The sequence below is a fragment of the Argiope bruennichi genome, chromosome 7, assembly GCF_947563725.1.
Source record: "Argiope bruennichi chromosome 7, qqArgBrue1.1, whole genome shotgun sequence".
NCBI lineage: Eukaryota > Metazoa > Arthropoda > Arachnida > Araneae > Araneidae > Argiope > Argiope bruennichi.
In genome coordinates this window covers 23,406,014-23,418,437 of record NC_079157.1, presented here as the reverse complement: position 1 = coordinate 23,418,437, position 12,424 = coordinate 23,406,014, and the positions used below count along the sequence as shown (strand labels likewise).

The window sequence follows — 12,424 nt, the reverse complement described above, 5'->3', positions numbered from 1 at the left end:
TATTAATAATAAAAATGAATGTGTGTGTGTGAGTTGTCACTTTGTAGGCCTGTAGTTATCAAATTTGGTACATACATACCTTGACTGGTAAAAATATGCTCTTTGGAACGATTTTAAATTTTTTTATTTAATTAAAAATTAAGCGAAATTTTGACGTTTTACAGCGATAATTTACAAAAATATTACAGCACAAAAATAATTTCTGCATTATTTTAAAATTCAAAAATTTATTTTTTCAATAATATCCTTTTAAACAGCTGTGCGAATTTTTCCTAAACTTTGGCGATTATAAGAAAATTCTTAAATAATAATTAAATATTTTTTTGCCTAATTTCTTACAATAGATTACATTTTGTCCTGAAATTCGAGTCGTTTTTATTGTTTTATCTAATATTTCATAACGTTATTTTCTTCCATTGCTGAAAGTTAAAGAAGAAAGATTTTATTTAATTTCTGTGTAGTTTGCAAGACAAATGGAAAAAGAAATTTAGAATACCACGAAATTTAAAAGGTAGATGAACCGAATATTTATGTTCTTAAAAGCGCTATGATGTCATGGGACTGATCTCCATTAGAAAGGCTTGAGTATATAATAAGCAGAACTTAAGTGAGACAAATAAAATAGGGCTTTAATGTCAAACAGTTTGATGGAATCCTAGGCATGAAATTAAACGATTTACCTGAATTCAAATATAACTAATATTCATGGTGAATCAACAGGTCAACCTCAGGCGACTAGTTAATAAGAAAGATGAATGTGTGGGTTGGAGCTCGACAGGCCTGGCCGTTTCATCTACAGCTACCAAATATGGCAAATATACACTGGAGTTCGGGACAGTGCACTTGTCTGTGCAGTAAACTGAAATGTGGCGTTTTTCTGCTATAATTACTAAAAATATTATTGCATAAAAATAAATGTTACATCATTTCGAATTTTTTTTTAAAAAAATGTTTTTTTATTAATAAAATTTAATAATTGCGCAAATTGTTTGGAAATTCTAGTAGTTAAAAAAAATTATCTAATGTCCTACAATAACTGTTTTTCTTTATTTAATTAAAAATTTTATTACGTGATTTTCTTCCATTATTGAAAGCTAAAAAAGAAAGGATTCTGTTTAATATCTATGAATTTATAAGAGGGACAAGAAAATGAAGTTACAATTGTCGAATATAGAGGGGACATTTCCGTAACGAAGTATTTCTGCACTGTTCGTGTGCACATACCCTGTGTTCCTGTTTGCAAAAAATAGAAGATTCTACGCAAGGAAAATCAGGAAACAGTTTTCTTCACTAGTCGAGCCACCCCTTATTTTTAACAATTTCCGATAAGCCATTCCATATCACGGTTACGAATATTTCTTCAAGGCAATAAAAATTATTTTCTTCATAAACTACTAATTTCACAGAAACTCGCAGGGTTTCCGCGAGTTAAAATAAATAATCGTTAAAATAAATTTGCTATGCTTTTTCTTTCGAGCTCACACTCCGCGTGAACGTCTTCTTTCCTTGACTGCCAACCAAACAAGAAATCTTTTCTGCATAACTTTCAAGACAATGGGAATGCGCTTCCCTCTGAAGTTAGGAAAGGGAACTAATCCCGACTACAATACGATGAGATTTAGAAGGTATATAAAAAGCACAATTATGTTTTTAAGAGCGCCATGATATAATGTGGCTGGTTTCCATTATAAAAGCTCATATTCATAACGAACAGGACATATGTAAGACTATAAAAATTATATGGCTTTAACGTCTATGAGTATTTGGTACTTAGAAATAGTAAACTGAAGAATCATGGACATAAAGTTATGGGAAAGTGATTGATAACTAAATGGACTATACTAAATCAATATTTGTGCTACACCATTTCAATACTAGATGATTTTTTATAAATTTTATGAACATATATGCAAATTTATAAATATAAAAATAATATGTTTACAAATTTAATGGTATTGTAAAATTATGCTAACTATAACAGTAACCATCAAAGTGGAATAATATACCTAAGGAAAATTGAAGCGTATTGCTTCCACGAGAAAATTTTTTTAACTACTTTAAACAAAGAGTTCACAAAAGGTAATTTCAAATCCGCGTGAAGCCGGTGCTCTTTAACAGATGCCAAAGGGGGCATTAAGAACAAGGGGTCAAACTAAAATGAAATACAACCAATAAGCCAATAGCTCCTGCGATCCAGCTGACCGCCAAAAGCTATATATATATATATATATATATATAAAGTAAAACACATATTTTTGAGCACTCTCGCGGCCGAAGACAGAGAAAAAAGACACTTTAAAATTTTTTAAGTTTCGTTTTATTCCATCCCGGGAAGCATATTTAAGTACAAGCAAGACGCGAAGAGGCAAGTCTATCAACTGTGCGACACAAGAGCGTAAAATGCGAGAAAATTTTTTTCCCAGTCATTGTACCAGTACTATTTGATTCTGATAGGGATTTCTTACACGTGTCGGTTTAGATAAGGGAATTATAAGGATTATTTAAAAGAATGTGTTTAGATCGACAGATTTTTATCTCTTTACTCGGAGCGTGTGAACCGCTGATTTAAGCATTTTTACAGATCTACTGTTGCATGAATGAAATAAAAAAAGGTGTAATCGGATCAGGAAATAAGAGAACATTTTAGAATGGAGATAATATGGGTAAAATTAAGACTTATATATATATATATATATATATATATATATATATATATATATATATATATATATATATATATATCTAATATATAAAATTCTCGTGTCACAGTTTTCGTTGCCATACTCCTCCGTAACGGCTTGACCGATTTTGATGAAATTTTTTGTGCTTATCCGGTATCTATGAGAATCGGCCAACATCTATTTTTCATCCCCCTAAATGTTAGGGGTAGTCCATTATTAATTAAAAACTAACTTTCCCGCCAAAAAAATCTTTCATTTTTCCCAACGCCAACTTTTCCGCCAAAAAAATCTTCCATTTTCCCCATCGCCAAATAAGTAAGGCATCAGTTGTTTTTTTCTCCCAACAGTAATTAGGCTAGGGTTAACATTTTTCGACGGATTATTTCAAACGATTCTGTTTATTTTCTTAATGTTTTATGCATTTAAAATTAAACATTGTTAATTAATCCATGTTTCACATTCATTCTGAAGTACTTTTGAATTAAAATAACACAGAATAAAGGAAATTAAAAATGTCTAATCTGCATAGCGTTACCCCAACTGGCGTAGAAAAATTTACGCATTTGCGTTGACGTAACTGGCGAAGAAAATCCACGCATGCGCATTGTTCTGATTGTTGGCATGACAACCAACGGACGATTTAAATTATTTTTAGGTTAGTTGCATGCTTTTGTAAGTAAAATGTATTTATGTTAGTTATATATTTTTTGTATATGCTTATAGTTTTAAGTACATCGTTTTTTAAGTAGATTTTTTTAAACCTGTTTTCGACCGATTATTTTAAACGATTCATTTTATTTTCTTAGTGTTTGATGCATTTAAAATTAAACATTGTTAATGAATCGATCTGTTCATGATGAATCTGAGAAATTTTTGTTGACAAATTCTTGAGATATTACATAAATTAAGAAAGATATTCTTTAGTGACCATAAAGTTTAAACGCGCAGTGACTCTATTATCAGTAATCATATTATTAAAAAAAATGCTTTGTTTCAGTAAAAAATATTATATTAATTGCAGATTAATCATTTACACTGTAATTTAAAGCATAATTTCTACGAAGGGTAACAGAAAATTAGAGAGATATATATCACGCAATAACTGAAGGCCTTTATAATATTATGAGTGAATTATATGACTATCAAAATTTGAAGTTTTAAAATATTTTGCTGAAGAATCTATTAAAGTTGGAATTGCGTAAAATGTTTAATGGTACGACCGAAGTTTTATCCCCTGCTTGGCGAAATTTTTAAAAATCGCAAACAACGGCCTTGCGAAATGTTCAAAAGCAAAGAAGCAGATGTTCAATTATAGTGCATAATAAAGATTGCCAGCTTTGGTGCGTTATCGCAACTTGGCGAAGAAGGGGGTTAAACTCCGGTTAAACCTATTTAATTATTAAAATTTAAACGAACATTAAGATTGGCGAACCGGCTGGTCGTCAAAGGCGGCTAGTATATATCAGAAATACAAGATGTAATTTCTTATGCAATCAATCCAGAGGAAGTGAAAACAAATAAAGCAAATCTAAAATATCGTGCCATGATGTTTCAGAATAGGATTTCGAAATTAAAAAAAAAAAAAAATTAAATTCTTTTCAGGATAGATATTTCCTCTCAAAATGCCAGCTTCTCAACAAAATGAAAAAATACCATTTTTGCCCTTAGTATTGAGGGATTTTCCGACATCCTTAGCATTGAAGGCTGAAAAAGAGCTGAATGAAACCAGTGGAAACAAAAAAACATGTCTGAAGAAATTGAAGGAGCTAATTGCAGGTAAGATGTTTATTTTTCTTTCGCATTTCATGGGGGGGGGGCACCTCAGCTGTGGGAATGAGAAACTTCCGGTATGGCAGTTAGTTATCGGTTCTCTGGTAAGTATAGGAGTATCATGAAAGTCGATTTCGAATGAGAAAAGTAAAAAATTATATTTTTAAAAACATTTTTGTTCCATTATAAATTTTTATTTAAAAACTTTGAAACTAAGAACTTCAAGGGATGCTAGTTAAAATGATGTGGTTTTCAATAATTTCCAAGACATTATAATTTTGAAGTTTCTCATTTAACTGAAATATTGAATTTAGACTTTGAAAACCAGAGTATGACTGTCCGTTATTTTCCTTAAATTGCTCTTCCGGACTTTTTTTTAGAAATCTTGTTTTATGAATATCGATATTGCAGCATCTGATAAAAGTATTTATCTAACATAGGGCCGCTAAAACTTTTCTGATATCATCCGTTTTTTTTTTTTTTTTTTTACCTTCGTTTTTACTGGAATATGATGCCTAACTCAGTTTCGGAAAATTGTATCTACGTCTAACTTACATCTCAATGCCTTAAAAAATGAGGCAAAGAGCGCATGTTACGTCAGGGCGCCTGGGAGGCTCCTAAAGGAGTAATATTCGATTCTAAAGTCTGGAATGGACGTGTGAAATCTGACGCTGTTAACGTACATCGTTTTAAGAGAAAAAACGGAAGCAAACTTTTTTAGGCTTGGTTCTCCTGTGAGATGGGTTTCGCATTTCCATCTCACAGGTGAACCCTGCTCCTAATTAAAATGTCTTATCCTATTTCTGTAAATAATGTAAATATTGAAAAGTTTATATCTTGCCATAAAAAATTAATTTTTTGTTTAATTCGAATATAATTATTCCTTTTTTTTCTTTTTTTTTCAAAAAATTCACTTTATCCTAGACGCCGTCCTACAGTTATATATGTTAAAACATTGAATAGATGCAATTATATATTATGACATTAAAAGCTTTGTTTTCTTACAGTAAGACCTCTCTATTCATAATGTTCATGAAAACTCAAATAAAAAATAATCACTAAAATTGATTTGAAATAAAAATATATAGTGATCCAATAACAGAAAAAACTGTAAAATAGAAAAAATAATGCTGAAAGCAAATATTAGCAATAGTCTCCAATTTCTGAATCAGAATAAACCAATAAAAATTATAGACCTCCGTTCATTAACCTTTGATACAATCTAGCATAAAAGATGTAAATTAAAGGCGAAATTCACGGTACCCAAATTAATTTTTGTTTATTGATTTAATCAAGAATTGCCTGCTATCATGCAATTCTCTTCCTTGATGGCATTTATTTCCATGCAGTGGAATCTTCTCGATACATAATACAATACTCAAGTTAAAACTTATGATTAAAATGTGATTGAAGCAAGTTGTGAACTGCTAACAGATAAAAATGCATTGCCAATTATAATTTTTTTTTTTTTTAATTCTAAATAGAAGAAAAGAATTTGAAATTTTCCCTTGAAGTGAGAATACAATGAAAATTGTAGACCTCAGCTCATTGAACTTTGCTATAATCCATCATAAAAATGTTATTAAAACGTGAAGTTTATGATCCTGTAACAAATTATTATGTATGCTTAGATTTGTTTGAATACCTAAAAAAACAAATTAGTCTAGCATATGTTGAGAATTCACATTTTTAAATGCCATAGAATGTTACGGCGCTAGAAAATTCTATGTATAAAGGACTAAAAGGACTAAAAATATAGATTTTTGAACTTTTTCAGACGTACATTTATTGATTGAAATAACATAAAATATGATTATTTTCGTTATTTAAAGCGCTTTTATTTAAAATTGGAAGTAACCTTATCTCTAATGATTTAGCATGGATTATTGAACCACGTTTGAGTATATTGTTTAAATGCCATCAAAAACATAACTTGTAAAAAAAACCAAGTCTCGCAACTCAATTCTTCTGTCGTAAAAAGTTGTGAGATCCATGTAATAAATACCAAGTTGGTCCATTTATTCAGTCCCTACTTAAGGGTCCTTCTGTCTTAAGTTATTACGTAATTAGCTAACCTAACAACATCGTATGTTGACCATATCAATATTAAAAATCTTTTATGGTTTAAATAAATAGATTGACTTGGCAATCGCACTAAACAATCTAATTTAATATAATATGTTAATGTAATCTAATTTAATGTAAAGATACATTGTGTTTTCATGCGATGGCCAAGTCAATCTATTTATTTAAACCATAAAAGATTTTTAATATTGATATGGTCACCATAAGATGTTGTTAGGTTAGCTAATTACGTAATAACTTAAGACAGAAGGACCCTTAAGTAGGGACTGAATAAATGGACCGACTTGGTATTACATGGATCTCACAACTTTTTACGACAGAAGAATTGAGTTGCGAGACTTGGTTTTTTTTACAAGTTATGTTTTTGATGGCATCTCCTTTCTTTTTGTAGATAGTCCTTTTCTTATTTTTGTATGTAGTCTTCCCCTTTTTCTTTTCCGGTACTACTTCTTGAGATTGATGTGACAATTTTTGACAAGTCTGGACGGTAAATGCTTCTTAGTCTGTTGTATTCACAAATTGAGGATTCCTGCGCTTTAATACTTGCAAAGTCGACATTTATTAGATGTAAGCCGTCCAGACTTGTAACTCTCGGAAGTGCCACGTAAGCTTGACCGGATGTGAACGCTGCAGAACCAATATCCATCAGTGCATTATTTAGACTTAGACCGTGACTTTTGTGTATAGTTATAGCATAGGCTATACATATGGGAAACGGTTTGCGATGAACATAAGCTCTATTAATAATTTCAAATTTAGTTTTGACCGGACTAAGCTCGTAAACATGTTCTTTATTAAATGCAATGTATATTTTCTTAATTATTTTTGTATTTTCCGGAACAACCTTTACTCTTTGCACGATACCGATAGAACCATTAACTAAACCAAGACTCACGTCAACATTTCGCCTTAACATGACTTTTGCTCCTATTTTTATAATTATGTTCTCTTCCAGGCCTGCAGTCATAGAAGCATCGTCTTCATATTTTTTTATGCATTCACGAGCTCTTTTTGTTAGGTATCTGGGGAAATTTATGCTATCTACAGCTGTAAGTTTTATTTGGGGATGTAGAAGAGATTTAAGCATTGCAGTATTTAATTGTTGACACATGTTTTTTGTAGATAATAAGCAAACGATATCATCAGGAAGTTTCGAGAGGTGTTCAATTATTTCAATTAATCTGTTTTCATTTGAATTGGATTTGAGAGTTATTAATCTAGTCGAGAGTAAGTCGCGGTCTTTTTGTGTAGTCACACCTAATCTTATTCTATTTAGCATTTCAACAGAGTCAAAATCATTGAGCTGTCGCATGTTAATTGTAAGTTCATCGTATATGAACAGTTCGGTCCACAGATTCGGTACACTGAGGGAACCTAATAACTTGTTAGTTTCAGCAGTTGATAGTTTTTCAAAAGGTGACTTTTCTCTTACCGGCGGAAGCTGTAAGAGATCTCCGAAAACTACAAGATGTTTTTTTCCAAACTAGCCATTCTGATCGTCTCTTGTGTCGAATATTTCAGATAAGCGTAAGTAAATATATGTTAAACATTGGATATCATCGACACTTCGTCTATTATAAACAACACTACTTCTTTCAAATCTGATCTCAGAAGGAGCACTTCATCAGAAAGTTGTTTGTTCTTCGGTATTTGCTTGTGTTCTACAGGCAGTTGCAATAGTCTATGTATAGTCAATCTATTCTATGTATAGTCAGCTATTCCTGTTGGAGTACTAACAGCCATTTTTTTGTTTAAATACGTCTTAACCCAAATTTTCAGAGTTTTTATTAAAAAGCTCTTTCCAGTGCCACCAGTTCCACTCACAAAACAGCGTAAAACGTCAGCGTTATTATCGGTTGTGTCCATTTTATTTGTGATCATATCGAAGACTCTTTTTTGATCGACATTAAGTTTTGCGATCATACTTTGAAGATCAGTTTGCTTTCTTCTACCAGATTGATTTTCTGAAAGTCACCCATTGCGTTTGCAGCTTCCACAGCTTCAAATTGAATTATTTCAAATTAGATATTGTTAGAAACCTGTAATTTTGAGATTTAATTAATTTTTCCCAGCGAGAATAGTGTCATCATATGAAAGACAGTTTTACAGTAATTTGTATTGGATGCTGCCGGATGCCGAGCCAGTGATACGAGAGCTTGGTGACAAACTTGGCGACCATTTGGCGACTTGGTGAAGAATTTGCCGACAAAATGCATAATGCTCGAAACTTCGAAAAATTTATCGATCCGTCCATTATTACATGGATATTTTAGTTTTTCCTTGATTTATACACTAAACACTAATTGTATTCTAAATTTGAAGCTTCTATGTCTGCTAGAAGTGCCTTAGAGTTTTGATGATCTGTCAATCAGTCAGTCAGTCAGTCAGTCAGTGACAAAATTCACAAACTTTGACTAGTTATAATTCTTAAACTACTGGTTCAAATTTAATGAAATTTGAAATATACCGTGTTTATATAATGCCTTCTTGGTTACTGAAAATTCAGGCTTCTAGTTTTATCCACAGCGAAGTTATAGGGGGTTCAAAATGGCCTGAACTGCTTCGAGAAAAGGATAGTACGGCCGTGCCGCTTGTTTTTGCTCGACTTGGCGGGGGCACTGCCGTGCCCCCAGATATGCTTCTTTGTAAAAATTCATTATTTTAAAACTGTTAACAAAATTTAAATTTATTATGCAAGCAAATGGGTTTTTTTTTGTGAAAAAATATTAACAAAAAAATTTAATAAATGACTGAGTTTTTTGGAAATTGCAATTCCTTCCCCCGTAAAGAAGTTCCATTCCTAATCTGTAAGCTGCTTTGAGTATTATTGCGTATGCGTGAAAACTGAGACAACATGACCTCATCATTTTTGATCCCCATTATTTTTAAAAAATTGAAACTGAGGTATTCATTGTGGTTGGCATGTAAAGTAATTCCACTGATAATCCGTTTTAGTGTATTGCTTACTAAAATGTAAGCATCTTCTCCTACACCTTTCATCTCAAGCCTGTTTTAGTGAAATCATTGTCCCCTGGAGCATGCGCAAAGAGAGCACAGCTTCCGAATTTGGGAATAGACAGTATTTCTGGTTTTGAAACTAACGCTGTTATGCAAACATGGAGCGGGGGGTGTATGAAATCCTCTTTATTGTCTTTAAAAAATTTACATAGTATTTAATGCATTTATATGTTTATCGCAGCAAATAAATTGTTTTTTTTTTATCAAACTAATCTGCAACATTCATTTCCCTAGCCTATCTGTTTTTATTTCCAGCTGAATCCAAAACGTATTGCACGGATGACGATTTTTTAATAATGTTTCTGCGAGTGAGGAAATATAACGTGAAGAGGGCTTTCCAGACACTAAAGAATTACTCTAGTGTCCGCAGAGCGCAGAAAAATCACTTCGAATCCATAGAATTCGAAAAAGTGAAAAAGATGCTGGACTCTGGAGTCGTTGGATTGTTGCCAAACCGCGACCGAGAAGGAAGAGCCATCATGTTTTTTGATGCAAGTAAGTTTTAATTATCTCGACTATAATTTTTAAACTTTAATCTGCAATTCTAAGGATAGTGTGAGAAATGAGCGAAAGCTTTGGTGGAATTGTTAATTCTATGGATATCGAGGAGGCTGGGCAAAGGGTTTAGTTGGGATTGCTAAGTGTATGGATATCGAGAGAAATGTGCGAAGAGCTTAGTTAGAATTGTTAATTCTATGGATATTGAGAGAGAAGAGCTAAGAGCTGAGCTGGGATTTTTAATTCTATGGATAACGAGGTGGCTCGGAAAAGGGTTTAGTTGGGATGGCTAAGTGTATGGATATCGAGAGAGATGTGCGAAGAGCTTAGTTAGAATTGTTAATTCTATGGATATTGAGAGAGAAGTGCTAAGAGCTGAGCTGGGATTTTTAATTCTATTTATATCGAGGTGGCTCGGAAAAGGGTTTAGTTGGGATGGCTAAGTGTATGGATATCGAGAGAAATGTGCGAAGAGCTTAGTTAGAATTGTTAATTCTATGGATATTGAGAGAGAAGTGCTAAGAGCTGAGCTGGGATTTTTAATTCTATTTATATCGAGGTGGCTCGGAAAAGGGTTTAGTTGGGATGGCTAAGTGTATGGATATCGAGAGAAATGTGCGAAGAGCTTAGTTAGAATTGTTAATTCTATGGATATTGAGAGAGAAGTGCTAAGAGCTGAGCTGGGATTTTTAATTCTATGGATATCGAGGTGGCTCGGAAAAGGGTTTAGTTGGGATGGCTAAGTGTATGGATATCGAGAGAGATGTGCGAAGAGCTTAGTTAGAATTGTTAATTCTATGGATATTGAGAGAGAAGTGCTAAGAGCTGAGCTGGGATTTTTAATTCTATTTATATCGAGGTGGCTCGGAAAAGGGTTTAGTTGGGATGGCTAAGTGTATGGATATCGAGAGAGATGTGCGAAGAGCTTAGTTAGAATTGTTAATTCTATGGGTATTGAGAGAGAAGTGCTAAGAGCTGAGCTGGGATTTTTAATTCTATTTATATCGAGGTGGCTCGGAAAAGGGTTTAGTTGGGATGGCTAAGTGTATGGATATCGAGAGAAATGTGCGAAGAGCTTAGTTAGAATTGTTAATTCTATGGATATTGAGAGAGAAGTGCTAAGAGCTGAGCTGGGATTTTTAATTCTATGGATATCGAGGTGGCTCGGAAAAGGGTTTAGTTGAGATGGCTAAGTGTATGGATATCGAGAGAGATGTGCGAAGAGCTTAGTTAGAATTGTTAATTCTATGGGTATTGAGAGAGAAGTGCTAAGAGCTTAGCTGGGATTTTTAATTCTATGGATAACGAGGTGGCTCGGAAAAGGGTTTAGTTGGGATGGCTAAGTGTATGGATATCGAGAGAAATGTGCGAAGAGCTTAGTTAGAATTGTTAATTCTATGGGTATTGAGAGAGAAGTGCTAAGAGCTGAGCTGGGATTTTTAATTCTATGGATAACGAGGTGGCTCGGAAAAGGGTTTAGTTGGGATGGCTAAGTGTATGGATATCGAGAGAGATGTGCGAAGGGCTTAGTTAGAATTGTTAATTCTATGGGTATTGAGAGAGAAGTGCTAAGAGCTGAGCTGGGATTTTTAATTCTATGGATAACGAGGTGGCTCGGAAAAGGGTTTAGTTGGGATGGCTAAGTGTATGGATATCGAGAGAGATGTGCGAAGGGCTTAGTTAGAATTGTTAATTCTATGGGTATTGAGAGAGAAGGGCTAAGAGCTCAGCTGGAATTTTTAATTCTATGGATATTGAGAGAGAAGAGCTAAGACCTCAGCTGGAATTTTTAATTCTATGGATATCGAGGAGGCTCGGAAAAGTGTTTAGTTGGAATTGCTAAGTGTATGGATATCGAGAGAGATGTGCGAAGGGCTTAGTTAGAATTGTTAATTCTTTGGATATTGAGAGAGAAGGGCTAAGAGCTTAGCTGGGATTTTTAACTCTATGGATATCGAGGAGGCTGGGCAAAGGGCATAACTGAGACTGTTAATTCTTGATATGAATCCAGCGACATTTTTAGTTATTTTACAAAATGATATTTGACTAAAAGGACTTCCTAACGGTATACCAGATCCGATACTCGTCGGTTTTAACGGCGACCAAAAAGCGCCAAAAAGTGTTGCCAATTTGGCGATTTCAATCGTCAAATTATCAAATTATATAGCATGTGATTGGATCTATATTTATGCACGTATTATATATATATATATATATATATATATATATATATATATATATATATATATATATATATATATATATATATATATATATATATATGCACTTGGGTATATTTTTAGAATTTGGCGAGATATTTTTTGGCACTTTTTGGTCGCCGTTAAAACCTACACGTACCCCAGATTCCTTTA

At 33.0% G+C, this 12,424-nt stretch overlaps 1 protein-coding gene across 1 annotated transcript in view; it reads left to right on the top strand.

Moving 5' to 3' along the window:
• Positions 1-12,424, top strand: part of LOC129976172 (retinaldehyde-binding protein 1-like) — a 28,641-nt gene that overhangs the window by 1,658 nt on the left and 14,559 nt on the right. Inside the window, exons 2-3 of the mRNA XM_056089605.1 lie at positions 4,284-4,457; positions 9,810-10,049. Coding sequence (XP_055945580.1) covers positions 4,304-4,457; positions 9,810-10,049 — 394 coding nt within the window. The 5' untranslated portion in view covers positions 4,284-4,303. The remainder of the gene's footprint in view (positions 1-4,283; positions 4,458-9,809; positions 10,050-12,424) is intronic.